This window comes from Poecilia reticulata, linkage group LG16 (genome assembly GCF_000633615.1).
Source record: "Poecilia reticulata strain Guanapo linkage group LG16, Guppy_female_1.0+MT, whole genome shotgun sequence".
In the NCBI taxonomy this organism is placed as follows: Eukaryota; Metazoa; Chordata; class Actinopteri; order Cyprinodontiformes; family Poeciliidae; genus Poecilia; species Poecilia reticulata.
The window spans coordinates 17,635,242-17,650,096 of NC_024346.1; the positions used below are offsets into that span (position 1 = coordinate 17,635,242).

Below are 14,855 nucleotides of genomic sequence, written 5' to 3' on the forward strand. Positions count from 1 at the left end.
GTGGTTATTCCAGAAAATATTGATTTCTGAACTCTGAAGTATTGTTGTTTCTAAATGAACATTAACTTGTTTTCTTTGTATTATTTGGGGTCTGAAAGCACTGCATCTTTTTTGTTATTTTTTTCTAATTTTCTGCAAAAAAATACTACATTTCTGCTTTGCTTTTTCAGAGACATGTTGTCAGTAGTTCATAGAATAAAATAACAATGTTCATTTTACTCAGACATATAAATAAAAAAAGTAAAATCAGAGAATCTGATAATTATAAGTGGTCTCTAAATTTTTCCCAGAGCTGTATGTATTAACTCTTACCTTAATACTAGTAATCACTTATACTCTTCTCTAGGTAAGCACAACGGGACTGTCCAAGGCAGAGTGTACTTCCGCTGCCCCCCAGGCCACGGTGTGTTTGTCAAACCATCTCGGCTCACCAGAGGGCCTCCCTCCATGGAAACAGAACCCCAGACTTTCATCAAATAGGACCCAAAGAAGAACTTGCTCTCTGAGGGATGTGAATGACCCAGGAGTGACTCCTCTCCGTCACGTCCCGAGTCTGACCCCGACGGCTAACGTCTGACCACTGATGTGCTGTTTGTGTGGATGCTTTGCTCAAAGGCATATCTTACCTGTGCATTTAATGAAGTATTTTGTAGTTGCTGTTCACTGAAAAAACAAACAAACAAAATCACTATGCACATATCTTGAGTTTTCTATATGCTCATATTTTTATAGAGGACTCGACTTTTATCTGGGAATATTATCCGCCTAAGTTTTCTTACATCGCTTCTGAAGAATATATGTAATATTTTTGTATTGCAGAACGCGACCCTCTCTGAGGCTCATCATGAAGTGATCTGGGATTTGAAGATTAAGAATGTACTACTGTTCATAAACTTTGATATTTACGTCAATATGTTACATCAGGGCTAACCAAAGAACTACGGTTCCATATCTGCTGTTACGAGTGTTATGTTGTATTTTTTTTTTCTTATTGTATCTACACATGGACATCCTCACTATAAATCGACGTGTCCACGTAAAGCTTAGTGCCATATCTGTAGGAGCAATGCCACGTAAAGTTGAAACAGGAGAAATCTGCCAAACCTGGGAGCAGCTTTCAGCGTTCGCTGGCAGGAATTACCTTGTTGATGTACTGTAACACTGTGGAGGAAATAAATCCCGTTCGGCTTGAGACTGAATGAGAAAAGGTTGCACTGGAAAGGATTCTTGGGAAGTTCTCTGACTGTCTTCCATACAGGACCGATTAAACGTTCGTAACCCTGACGACTGTGAGTGATTGCTCAGAAGCCTGGATATACAAATATATACCTTATTGTGTTATTTGCAAAGACACCCCCTGTATAATTAGCTATAAATCAGATCAAAAGAGTATGGACCTTAAAACAGTATGTGAAATGCAGAATACAATCCTTCCTGTCATGGTGGATTGGATGAATATTTAGAAACAATAGATTTATTAAGGTAAGAAGATTACTTTTCCTCTAAAGTTTTTTTTTTTTCAATGAAAGTTATAACGTGTCCAGAAAAATAATCAAGCTGCAATTTCACTTAAATATAACAAACCCAAGACCTTACTTTAAAGAAGAGAACAAAGCTGCTCTCCCTAATAAGGAGTTGTTAATGTAAATGTATTTGAACATAGTATTTACACTATTGTATTGTACAGAATTGTATTTATAATGTATCTTGTTTTAATTGGTACACAGTGTTCTAGAATAGAACATTTACAATCAGCTTTTGTGTGTTGTCTCTTCATTTAAAAAAAAAAAAGAAAAAAAAGCATCGTTGTTTGAGCATAATGCTTCTTTATGTGTGGTTTCAGACAATCGGGACACAGCCATCAATTAGAGGTGGAACAAAATTTGTATTTTAAGACCTAATTCCCTGTGCCGTTATTTGCGTGATAGACGTTACGCCAGTCAGACTGCTTTTTATGTTGCTGTTTTTTAATAAAAGATGTGAGATCTGTTCCTCCATCCACCATCCATCCGGCTGCTCAGTCATCAGTCTGTCCATCTGTATGTTGCCCGTCCATCACCCAGTCTGTTATCTCATTTGTCTCTCTCTTTTGTCTCTCTCTGTCCGTGATCTCTACAAAGAAATGAATAGGACTTTTGACATATTGAAATATTTTGGTCTACAGTTGTCATTTTTGCCCTCGGTCAAGCTAAAAACATTTTTAGAGCCACAAAAGCAACATGACGCTTCAAAACAATATAGCTTGTATTTGTACTATCTATGTAATTTGTTCACATTTATTTGTTTTAAGGCCTAATATTTTTTCTTAAATTCAAATTTAGTAGAACATTACTTAAAATAATTCAAAAGCACGTATAGTCTGGGACCTATTGACAAGAATGATAAGAAAGCATATTCCTTACACTACTGCTATTCTTTTTTTGTGAATGTTAAGCATCTAGTTAATTAAAAATCACTACTGAAAAACCGCTAGGGTTAATATTTTACAAATATCGATGTATTTTCAAACATTGCTCTATTCGCTAGCATTTTTGGACTAAAAGCTACAGTAGTGGGTCACACGCAGAACCCTGATTTAGGGGAACGTATGTTTACAGCAGTTTAGTCATAACTTTAAACAGAGTAAATCATAGCATTTCCAATAATAATAGCAATCTAAGCTGAACAGATTTACACTTATACACCGAGATGCAAAGTTTGAAAAACTCTACCAGAGTAAAAAAAAAAAAAAAAAAAAAAAAACTCCTTGTCGACGTTTAAAGCGGACCAGGCCTCTGGCCTCCATTGAGTGTCCTTGCCACTGTTGCAGCAGCTGTGCGACAGTGGGTAGCCTGAACTCTGAGTGGTGGTCTGCACATGTGGGTGGAGTTAAGTTTCTGTGTCACACGAGCTGACAACTGGGAGAGCTTCACAACAAACTAACAGGTGTCCTCCTCCTGCTTCAGGTCCTCTGCCAGTCCGTCATACCACCTCACCGATCAGCCACACGCGTTTCCTTTCCGTGTCGTTTAACCCCAAAAGAAAAACTCCGACCGGGACAATTTAATCCACAAATCATGCACTCGGCACAGAAAGACACTACCTTCACCAAGATCTTCGTGGGAGGCCTTCCTTATCACACCACTGACTCCAGCCTGAGAAAGTATTTTGAAGTGTTTGGAGACATCGAGGAGGCTGTTGTTATCACCGATCGGCAGACGGGGAAATCCAGAGGTTATGGATTTGTAAGTACAAACCTGCTGAAACAGCTTTTATAGCCTGGAGTCACATTTTGAATTTGCCATATGATTGGGACTCGTTCGTGGCAAATTCAATACTTGTTGTTTGCTCGGCTTCTTTTTTTCTTTTCTTTTCTTTTGGTACACAACAAAAAATAAAATTGCCCTGCCTATACCAGAACTCCTTAAAAACTAAATGAAATAAAAATGAGAAATCGGTTGTAAACGGCATTAAACAATTTCTTGGCAATAGTTTTTGAGTTGGATTATGATGCGGCTTATTATTAAATTAAATGCGTGTTGAGTTTTTAGAAAAATTATAAACAGTTTTATGCATATTTGTTTTGGAATTTCAGCTCTCTTCTGCTTGTACTTACAGCTTTATTGATTTCTATGTCCAAAATCGAGAAATTTCTAAGCTTAAAAAAGGGTGAAAATAAATTGAGAGCGCAAAGTAGCCGAGAAAGAAAGGTTGCTTAAGGGTGATGACGTCACGTTTGGATTGGAACGTCAAACTCAGGCATCAATCAGTCCATGTCTACCCCATGTCTAAAAAAAGTAGCAAAAGCAAGGTTCTCCGTTTTTAAGTTCAAATAGTCGATAATTATTCGGTTCTTTGTCCAGCGAGGCGGACCCAGAATTGTAGTTAGCGTGGAGACTTAACAAACCGGTACTCTACAGAGGTGGAGTAAAGGCAATCTGTTGGGAAACCACTCTGCCTGTTACTCAATACAGTGATAAAGAACAGTGTGTTACAAAAACTGCAAATAAAAAAAATGTGTTAGTATTCAAATAAGATTGTAATTTCTGCTCCTGTTCTGACCAGCATTATTACATCTGGACATGCCTGTGGTGATGTGTATTGGCATGCATTAGCACATTCTTCTCTGTGTTTTTAAAGGAGCTTATGTATGTAGCTCTCTCTATTTTTCATGAGGATCCCTGTCACCCAAATCGACACTATAGTTAGTTTTCTTACAAATACATATTTTACGCTAAAACGTCACTTCAAGCTAAAGATGCTAAGCTAAGATAATGAGACACAGTCAGACAGCATCTGCAGATAAACAGATGCACCAGGAAATCTAAGTGATTACATACATTTTGTGTAAACTGACATATAAAGTAAAAACTTATGTAAAAATAATTTTAAAAAATTGTACAGTAATTGCACTAGTTAGTAGCTACAATAGTTTTTTTTTGGGGGGAGGGGGGGCTTTGTCAAAAAGTGCTTTTAAAATTACTTATCTGCTTTGAAAACTGTGGAAAGTCAATAATGATGTACTGATGTTGTGTACTTTTACAAATGTATGTTCGCTGACTCTAAAATATGAACATGTGTATTGTTAAAGGTGACCATGGCAGACCGGGCCTCAGCTGACCGAGCATGCAAGGATCCCAATCCCATTATAGATGGAAGAAAAGCCAATGTGAACCTGGCCTATCTGGGGGCCAAACCCAGGGTCATCCAACCAGGTGAGTAGTATAAATACACCAGCTCTTGTTGTGGAAGTAATGCAGAAGTTTGTAATGTGCAAACATTAAGCAATTCAATTTTTTTGTACTTTTGTTTTCTTTGACATTTCAACTCGGAGTGTGACAGTTCTCTATCTTAATTCTAGGTTTTGCATTTGGTGTGCCTCAGATCCATCCAGCGTTTATCCAGAGACCATATGGGTATGTCTAGCAATGAAACTTCAGTTTGTTTTACAAAATCTGTCTGTATAAAAATGGAAAAAAAAAAAAAATGTAAAGGTCAAATATCTATTTTAAACATACATTTATTGTTGCCTCCACCTTTTTTTCCCCCCACATGAATGAGGACATGTGAGTGTCTATGTGTGCTCCACTGCTTGAGGGTTGACTGTGAAGGAAGTGCACATATGTCCCAGAGCCACTGCAGGACTTGACTCCATGTTGTCTTGTCTCTCTCTGATCTGACAGGCTCGGTAACGGTTAAAATAGCTGATGGGGGGACATGATGATTTGAAGGAATAGCTGAGTCTGCATTGGGCAGAGCGCTAAAGTGTTACCTGTATACTGTGACATACACAAACGAACCGCAATGGTGACTAGATGCATGGAAAGTATTTTGGTTGTTGTTGGTTTTTATTTTATTTTTTTCTCCAGTTTTCTTATAGTACATAGATTGGTGTGTGCCTTGTGTTCAGTATGATGTGGTGTTCAGCTTAACTGTGTGCCTATTTCTACTTGCAGTGGGGGGGATGAGGGCGGTGCAGAGGGGGGCAGATTTCATCAGATTTTACAGGAAATTATAACTCTGCTGAGGAGTGTTGATTCTTTTTTTCCCACCCCTTTTAATTGGTTGTGCTCTAGCCTGTTTCTTTGATTTTTGTTTTTATTTCTTTCTCGGTTTCTAGTTAACACGACATGTTTTGTTGTGCAAGGGGCGGGCCGACAACCACTCACAGTGTGTGTTCATTTAAATTTCTCAACCCCTGCAACAAAACAAACACTGGCTTGCATGTGGGAGTTGATTTTCTGTTTACCTTACCCCATGATGCTGTGTTTTTATTTCATTAACCTAATGCATTAATTTGTAGATTAAATCAGCAAGCAGGCCATGCTTGACTTTTTTCCTGTTGCTGTATATTTTCAGAAATATGACAAATCAAAAATGTCATTTAAGTGCAGATTAAACACACACACAAAAAAAATATACATATATATGGTGACGCTTTCAATTAACGCTTTGGCAATTTAGATGACTTTATATTAGGTATGAGACAGTAGTCAGTGTCAAGGTTTATAAAGTTACGTTTTCAAAACTACCAATGTTTTCTTTCGTACTATTTCTACTGTTTAAAAGTTCTGTTAATGTGATGAAAGTGAAAGTGTTGTTTGAAGCCTAGAATAACAGCTCCCCCAGCTAATGCTGCACACTGCCACTGAGCAGACTGAAAGGAAGTTCATACATTTTCCACTTGCTTACAAATAAGACAAATTTCCTACTTGGAACTACTATTACTGTCACTGATGTAACATGTATTCATAACTATGCAATAAATCACAGAAAAGTCCCAAAAGCCACAATGTAAGAGCCCTGAGCCTCAGCATTCTTGTTATCAAAATATGGTATGAAATAAGCGATATGACTAAATTTATTTTCTGGCCTGTATTTTGCATTTAGCCACTGTATTTTTGACATTTTACTGTTTTAGCAAAGCTAAGACTTAAATAGCAACATTTAACAACATAAAAGTTTTTTTTCACTTAGTGAAGATGTTTTTTGTTGTTGTTTTTCTTTACAGTTCTTTTTCATTTTAACCAGTCCTTACTTTTATTATCTATTGTCCATTTGCTTCAGACTGAAAAACAAACCTCATTATACAGAAATGTTTCGACATGTGAAAATGCCAGTTTTTCAAATGGCAACTAAATGAATCTATATAATGATAACAAGAAAGTTACCTATAATCACTTAAAGGGCTAAACTGCATTTGGAAAGCAATCAAGGACATCTAAGCACCAGACTGCAGGCTGGCTACCACTGCAGATTGCCTTACTATTTAATATTTTTTGTGTAACTCAATAAAGAGCCACAGAGGTATAATTTTCTTGTACCATAAGCAGGTTTACATGGAAACTAATATGAAAATAAATGCTACAAATTATAGTCCTATGTTTAATATTTTTTTATTACTTTTTTTTTTTCAAAGAAAATTAGTTGGATCATATGTTGTTACATCCAGTTTATTAAAATATACTAAGGAAAGCTCATACTACTCTATGCCTACTTTTTGATTTGATTATACAATAAAAGAAAAAGAAAAAAATCTGAATTGGGCCTCCGGTTGGAGACGAAGATCTTAGCCACACAGTTAGACAGCAGCTGTTTGCCACAGTGATCTGCACAGCGTCTCAAATTCTCTTGGAAAATAGGAGTCAGTCAGCGGCACTGTTAATAATGTATGGCACAGACGGGGCCGCTCAGCTTCGGGACAACAGGTGGACCGAGCCATGCGCCCATGAAGACTTCGGGTTATGTGCAGGGGATTACCCATGTGTCCTGCTGATTTACAAAGCACCTTTATTTAGCTCCCAACTTGTAGGACGATGAAATGTTCCTCTGCTTTCGAAAAACATAGTCATTAAACTTTCCCCTTTGAAGGTGTCGTATTACAGGAAAAGTTTTGTCACAAGGATTCAACACAGTTTTGTTTGTTTGTTTGTTAGTTTTCATGTCTTCCGATTGAAAATGATTAAATTAACTGCCCTACGCTCACCCAAAAGAATAATGTAACAGAGTCCTAATTATTTAAATTAGTCAGCACTCCTTGGCTGTGATGATTAAAAATTAAGCAATGTAAATGAAACCGTAGGACAGTTGACCAGCACTCTGCCATGTGCACTGGAGGATAAGATCAGCTTGTCCTTTTGAGATGACAAGGGGAGCAAAAATAGCACACATCCAGCCTCCCTTGTCAGTCAAATCGGGTATGTTTGCGTGGGGGGGGTGTATGTCTCTAAAAAAAGGGGAGGGGGGCCACTTATGTGCGAACAGATATGTTTCACACCTGTTCCTCTGTATATTTACTGAGGGTGACTTCAACACAAGTTTGAACTGGGGGAAAAGTTTACCCAGATACAAAGATTTCTTTTTGTCCTCTTATACTGTGCTTTGCTAAGGTATTCAGATCCTTGTAACCATTTTTTATTACATTTCTATTTTACTTTACAAATACAAAGTACTTTTTTGTGATGGGCCACCAAAAATGTGTGCAGGATTGTGAAGTGTAACAAAAGTATATATATTTTAAAAAGAACAGTTTTTAAAATTTGGTGTGTTTGTGCTTAGCCTCCTTGACTCTAATGTCTCTAAATTCAGTGACCAAGACCAAAGACAAATTTACCTTTAAAAGAGAAGAAAGACATTGATGAGCGAAAGCCATGAGTTTAAAGTTCCTACAAGTCATGTTGGGATACAGCAAACATATTCAAAGCAGAGAGGTCTCGTCAAATTAAATCAAAACTGACTGCATACAAAAGGCAGTCAGTGTGGTTCTACACAGCAGGCTAAATGTGCCGTCTCTACAGTGTAACATGGTGGGGACAGCATCATGGTGTGGGGATCCAGCAGGGACATGACAACTGGTCAGCTAAATACATGGCAATCCTGAAAGAACCTTTTAGAGCAAAAGACGTGGACTAATTTACCTGGAAGCAGGAACAGCTTGGATGGAAAACATTATGTTTCAGCCAAAGTTTAGATCTAAACCCAATTGAGAATCTATGACAATACTTGAACATTGATGTTGACAGATGCTCTGGGCCTAATCTGACTGATTTTGAGAATATCAGATTTTATCCTGTAGTTCCGTAGCTATTAGAGACATTGCATTGACAGGAGATTTGAATTAAGGGGTTAAGTATAAGATGAACTCCACAGTCATAAGATGTATAGTTTTCTTTGCACTTCACAATTATGCACTACTTTGTGTTGGTCTATCACATAGAATCCCAGTAAAATACAGAAAGGTTTGTAGTTGTATGATGACAAAACATGGGGGAAAAAATTAAAGGATATAAATACTTCTGCAAGGCTCTGGATTAGGGCTGTGTAATAATATCGATTTTGCAATATATATCAATATTTTCTTTCCTAGAAAAAAACGATATTCATCCGCAAGTATCGTAACGTCCAACTGTCACCTTGCTCACTCACTGCTTGCTTCGCCAGAAGAGTGATTAGGTCATCGGGCTTAGAGTGATTCCTTCAGATGTTAAGTGTCAAGATTAAAAAGGTATCAAGCTATTCAGAGCAGGGTACTTGGTGCACTTTATTTACTTTACAAATGCATATGCAACAGCTTGTACTGTTTCAATTAAAAGAAACATGTTTTCTCACCACTTCTTTGATTCATTTTGTCCAGTTGTCGACTTTAAGTCTGTGTCCATGTCCAACCAGAGCCAGAAATTGTGTATTTGGTGCTTTTAATTAGTTTTCAGTCAAATTAATTCAATCCAACTATATAACAGTCACAAAATGTCACCAAAGTCACTCTGTCCCTCTAAAATCTTTCAGAAAATCTCAAAAGTGTATTGAATTGTATCGTTTGCTGAATATCGCAATATATATCGTATTGTGAGCAGAATATTGTGTAACGTATCGTATCGTAAGATTATTGTCTCACTACGGCCCTACTCTGGATCTCCATGTATTGCTCTTCAGATGGAATATACTGCTACAACTCAATTATTTCTTTATTATTGTCTTTTTTAAAACTGTGTCCAGTCATTTTGGACGCAGATATGTTTGTGTTTTAGGATGTATTAACATGTGTGGCATGCCAGTATGTGTGGTGTTGTGTCAGACTGTGGACAGAGGGAATAATGTCCACTTCTTGTGCTGGGATGTTGTGGTGTTTTTGTGACAAACTCGCATTTTGTCAAATATGTTTTTGTTGTTTTTTCTTCTGTGGTGCAGAGCTTGGCTGTGCCTTCTTTTAATGCCTCAATGTGTTTCAGATTCAGGTGCTTTTTTAAAAATCAGAATTAAAGGCTGCACCCGTGTTCCTTTTGGTTTTTGCTGCTTTTTTTTTTAACTCTTCATTTCTAGTCAGGGTTTTTTTTGTTTTGTTGTTGTTGTTAATGAATGGATTTGCTGTGCCTTGAGTACTGGGGTTGATATATTTGGCACCTGCTTTTCAGTTTTCCAGATTTATTTATTTATTTTTTTAGTTTCAGCGTCGGGAAGATAACAGGCCACTACTCTTCTCTGAACCTGTGAATGTTTCTGTCCAACAGGATCCCGGCCCACTACGTCTACCCTCAGGCCTTCGTCCAGCCCAGTGTGGTGATTCCTCATGTACAACCCTCTGCTGCTACAGCAACAGCCGCCGCTGCTGCTGCAACTTCCCCTTACCTTGACTATACTGGGGCAGCTTATGCCCAGTACTCTGCTGCTGCCACCGCTGCCGCCGCCGCTGCAGCTGCTGCTTACGATCAGTACCCCTACGCGGCCTCGCCGGCACCTACGAGCTACATGACCACAGCCGGGTATGGATACACCGTCCAACAGCCGCTCGCTACTGCTGCAACACCTGGAGCTGCCGCGGCCGCTGCCGCCTTTAGCCAGTACCAGCCACAGCAGCTTCAGACAGATCGCATGCAGTAAACTCGCAGAGACCACCTTTAATGCCAGGGAAGAGGGGAGATTCGCTCCTTCAGCGAAGACATTAAAGTTATGAGATTGAGTTTTTTCAACTTTATACCAAAGAGCCTGAAGAAAACATGGAGATACATGAAGAATAACTGTATATTTTATTCAAGTGAGATCAGTATTGGATGTATATGAATATTTAATATTTATTCAGCATTAAAACATTTCATGTTAAACAAAATTTGCTTGATCTTACGTGAGCTGCTGCTGAGTTGTATGTATGCAGCGCAGTATCTTTTATATGTGACGCCCAAGTGCATATTAGATCAGTTTTTTCCTCTACAATTTGAAAACAAAAACACTTTCGGATGTGTGAGAACAGTGGGTTATATCGTCATCCACTTACTTCAGTATTTAATAGTATCGGACCATTATTTTTGTTTGGAAAGGCAGCGTACCTTAAGTCAGAAGTGTTTTGTTTGGACTAATTTTTAAGCAGCATTTGAAATTGAGTGAAATAGAGTAGTTTCACTTCAGTGGTTTGCTTTACAATGTATGTCTTGATGGCACATGTGAAATATGACAACTGTAGCAGGTAAAAGCACTCACCTTTACCTCTCTTTGCCTAAGCAAATGAGAAGGAGAAACTGCTGAATGTGAATCTTGTATTTTGATAAAAATGTTTTCACTGTGTGCCTTTTTAAATTATGCTATTTATGTATTTATTCAGGAGCCTTGGAGCAATAAACGCTTTATTTAACACATGTAAGTAAAAGGCCTGCTGTTGAACATGCCCACATGTCCTGCTGCATTTCTCATGATCAATAGCATGTAATGACTGAGTTATCTTGGTCTGACTGAACTCTGCTCTGTACAGTGAACAAGTGTGTGAACGGTAACTATAAATTTAAAGCTTTTTTTTCTGTTTTTTTTTCTAGTTCTAATTTTTTTTCTAAAGTTTGAAACTCTTAAATGTATCTTTTTATACTTGACCTGTTTGATAAGGACAGCGCTTGAACCGCATGAACTTTTAACTTGTTCAAATGTGCTGTGTATTATGTCTTTCGACATCAATTTTTTTTCAAATGCAGGTACATGAGTTGTTTATCTTGTAATGCATGATTCTAAATAATGTAATATGGGAAATAAATAGAAATTGTCTTCAAATTAAATGTTTGATTATACTCTGTTTAACACTGCAGCTAATAAGGCAATAATAAATAACAGCAAGCATTTTAAATAGAATTGTTATTATGAACAGAAAAAAAAAATACATTTAAGCCCTTGATTAATAATAATAATAAAAGTCTGACTGGTCACAATAAAAGAAGAACACTTTTCAGTTCCAAATTGTAATTGTTTTAAAATGAGGCTGCAGCACTGCCACACATCTAACACCGTCTTGTCATCATTGTTCATCCTACTCGTCCATTTTTATCATCTTTTCTTCACATTTATCCACCTAATTCCTCTTCATTGCCAATTTCTCACAATTATCTTTCTCCTCCCTTTGGCCACATTCACCCTTATTAATCCACTCGTATTGCTCATTCCTCTTCATCTGATACTCCAATTCCAGTCATTCCAATCATCTTCTTCATGACTCTCCTTATACTCATCTTCCATTCTGTTAAATAAAGTTGTTAAATAAAGTTAAGCAAAACCTATGGTTTAACATTCTAATCAGCTAATTAACTCAGAATACCTGCAAATTATTGAAAAGCAGTCACCTAATGTTGAAATCTTTTTTTTTTTTAAAGCTATCTGACTCCTGCTGGCTGCTGACAAGGATGAGTTTGTCTCTTTGTCAGGCATTCTGCAAATAAAACACTGTCCGCGCAACATGTGGCGGTCACGCAAAGCTTGGAGCGCCTTACTTTCGATTCCCTTGACGCATTTCAGGCGGGGCAAAAGCCAGTTTACAGTTAACACACAAACAGACCACGGTACATTCAAGTCAAGTAGAAATAATCATTACTGTGTACGTTCCTTATTTTAATTACATGCAAAGAAAGCGTTTGCTTTATTTTGTAAATGTAGACATATAAAAGAACGTATATTTCAACAAACTATATGGTAACAATATAAATTCCCCAGAAATATAGGGAATATGAGCCCATCTACTAAAAAAAATTATTCTTATTCCTTAACAATCCAAAATGTATAAGATGACTTGCAGTTTTTCAATCCGGTACATTTTAAGTTACCTGGCTTTCTTTTGCCTAATAACATGGCTAGTACTAAGAAGCTAATGCACTTGAATTGTTAACATGCTGGGGATAGTACCCATATTTCCTATTTTTTCAGTGTAGGGTTAATGCAGCAGCTTTCACACAGAGAAGCCGAAGAGGAAGTTTCTCACCGTTTACTAGACAGTTTTCAGGCAGCTGGTGACCTGGGAAACAAATTATCAATCTTAGTGGAACAAAGTTTGCGTTCCCTTCAGTGTAAGTGCTCTTTTATTACTTTTACTAACTTCACTTTTTGTGTTTCAGGAAGTCAGCTTTACAGGTTGTTCTTCTTGTGGACGAAAACGGGTATAAATGACAGGAAAATCGAATACAAAAACTCTCTAAAATGCATTTATATTAATTTCAGTCAATTGAACTCGTGTTTTGTTGCTTTTAAAGGTAAAGGTCATGCATTGACGTGAGAGTGAAATCAATTTATGTGTCCTAATGTAAACCTCGCGAGATGCTTAAACAATCATGGCGGATGTTTAAAACTGTAAAATTGTATTTATCTTGATTTTTAAACTTTAATTCAAGGAGAGTTATAATGTTTCAAAGGACAGACCACATGTTCAACTGCTGGGAACTGTTTCTATTACTGATTTTGCCTTTTGCAGGTGTTGTGTCTATTCAAGTCTCCCCGTCAATACGAGTTTCCCATTAGCTGCGTTTCTACACGGTGTTTTACGGCCGCATTTTAACTCTATTGTAAATTTAAGCCAACTGGTACAATGGAAAACAACTGTTAACATTTTTTTTTTTTTGCTCACTATTTGTGTCTAAAAAGGTATTTCTTGACACTTCATAAATAACATTCCTTTGCTGTTTCAAGGCGGAGTCTCCTCCCGGAAACTTTGAAATGGGTGAATGGGGACTGACGGTAATCAACGTGGTGACGCACTGAAAATAAGAATTACAGAATTTGTTGTCAAATTTTGTTGAATTTTTGTGAATCACAAGATCGCCCCTTGAGTGTCACGAGGGCACCGGTGTCCTAGACCCATTGGATAACATGTAAGCGTTTAGAGGTTTAACAGTGGGCACCTTAGCTGTCAAATTGATATTGGGAAAAGTTGTGATTATACTTTGATCAAATTTTACAGAAGTACAGGTAAAGTTACCATTTTAAAATGTTACTCAAATTAAAGTAAAACGTACATCATCAACATTTTACTTTAAGTAAAAGTTACTTACTTTTTTTATGAGCAGAAGAATTTTTCTATCATTATTTTTACAATGGAAAAGAGGAACATTGGCCTCACCATTGAATGAACACTTGTGTTCACCTGGAAGTTATTTGTTTTATTTTCTTGTGCTTTTTTTACTAAGTCCATAAATCATTTCTGGCATTTATCACAGTGTTATTTTTCTAAATGCATGTTGTCGCTGTTGAGCAAAAAGAACACAAAGGCCCGTTTTGCATTTTCAACAACTTGATAATCCCCAAATGTTCTGTAGACTGGTGACACAAAATTGGAACTTTTTTAGAGGGAGAGGTCCTTGACGACATATTTGATGAAAACCAGCATTGCAGAAAAAGGAACATCAAACAGCGGTGGTAGTGTAGTTGGTTGCTTTGTGCTTCAGTACCTGGGTGACAGTTAAAGTACAGACTTTATTGTCTTTATCTCGTATTGAAATTTGTTTGATCTGAAGCATTGTGAAATTCTAGTGGACAAATACTTTTTCACTGCACAGTACAAAAAGCTTTTTCTACAGCTGCTATTATTGTCCCTAATATTGTTTGTCTTTCCTTTTAAGCTTCCCATTTTTCAAGTTTTGTAGGAAAAAGTTGGTTTTAACTTGTATGTGAAATTTTTGTTTGATCTGGTATTTGTTTTAAACTCTGTGTATTTCTTGGTTTCCTTGTTTTTAATTTTAAAAAAAGGAAGCTAAAGAAGAGACTTGGAGGTAGTTATCATTCATCTGTCATCTCCTTCTTCGTGTGCAACACAAATCTTACAAAAACACACCATGATAATTTCTAACATGATTCACATTACCTTTTTATGTTTGCTTTCCAACTTTTTTTTCTCAACAACAGTATTAAATATATATATTAATATAACTAGCAAAAAAAGAGGTAGCCGCAGAGGTACTTAATATTTTCCTTATTGTAACATATTATAGAATGATTAATTTTGTTTGTTTACATATACCTTAACTATTCATTTGTTTGATTGGCCATTAAATGTAAATTGTGCTTTTCTGGTAACAACTTTTCATTTTATGGCATTTGATTCCTGATCGGTTCAGCAATTTAAAAAGAATAATTCAACAGTA

General features: G+C 36.9%; 3 protein-coding genes across 6 annotated transcripts in view; all 3 read left to right on the top strand.

The window, feature by feature from the left end:
• kif13a (kinesin family member 13A) overlaps nucleotides 1-1,755 on the top strand; it is a 42,389-nt gene extending 40,634 nt beyond the window's left edge. For all 4 annotated transcript variants that reach the window (XM_017309651.1, XM_008432533.2, XM_017309652.1 and 1 more), the window contains one exon: nucleotides 347-1,755. In XM_017309651.1, coding sequence (XP_017165140.1) covers nucleotides 347-480 — 134 coding nt within the window. In that variant the 3' untranslated portion in view covers nucleotides 481-1,755. The remainder of the gene's footprint in view (nucleotides 1-346) is intronic.
• Nucleotides 1,756-2,880: 1,125 nt separating this feature from the next.
• On the top strand, nucleotides 2,881-11,525 carry rbm24b (RNA binding motif protein 24b). The gene is made up of 4 exons (XM_008432532.1): nucleotides 2,881-3,224; nucleotides 4,571-4,694; nucleotides 4,841-4,895; nucleotides 9,987-11,525. The coding sequence occupies exons 1-4, from the start codon at nucleotides 3,057-3,059 to the stop codon at nucleotides 10,354-10,356; spliced, it is 717 nt and encodes a 238-aa protein (XP_008430754.1). The 5' UTR covers nucleotides 2,881-3,056; the 3' UTR covers nucleotides 10,357-11,525.
• A 1,134-nt stretch (nucleotides 11,526-12,659) lies between these two features.
• grinab (glutamate receptor, ionotropic, N-methyl D-aspartate-associated protein 1b (glutamate binding)) overlaps nucleotides 12,660-14,855 on the top strand; it is a 7,533-nt gene continuing 5,337 nt past the window's right edge. Inside the window, exon 1 of the mRNA XM_008432531.2 lies at nucleotides 12,660-12,788. The gene's annotated coding sequence lies outside the window, so the exon portion shown is untranslated. The remainder of the gene's footprint in view (nucleotides 12,789-14,855) is intronic.

Bases quoted from the DNA above. Each gene is read 5' to 3' on its own strand.
- rbm24b (XM_008432532.1), top strand. From the start codon at position 3,057: ATGCACTCGGCACAGAAAGACACTACCTTCACCAAGATCTTCGTGGGA. The intron at 3,225-4,570 runs GTAAGTACAAAC...GTATTGTTAAAG, and splicing joins AATCCAGAGGTTATGGATTT to GTGACCATGGCAGACCGGGC. The intron at 4,695-4,840 runs GTGAGTAGTATA...TCTTAATTCTAG, and splicing joins ACCCAGGGTCATCCAACCAG to GTTTTGCATTTGGTGTGCCT.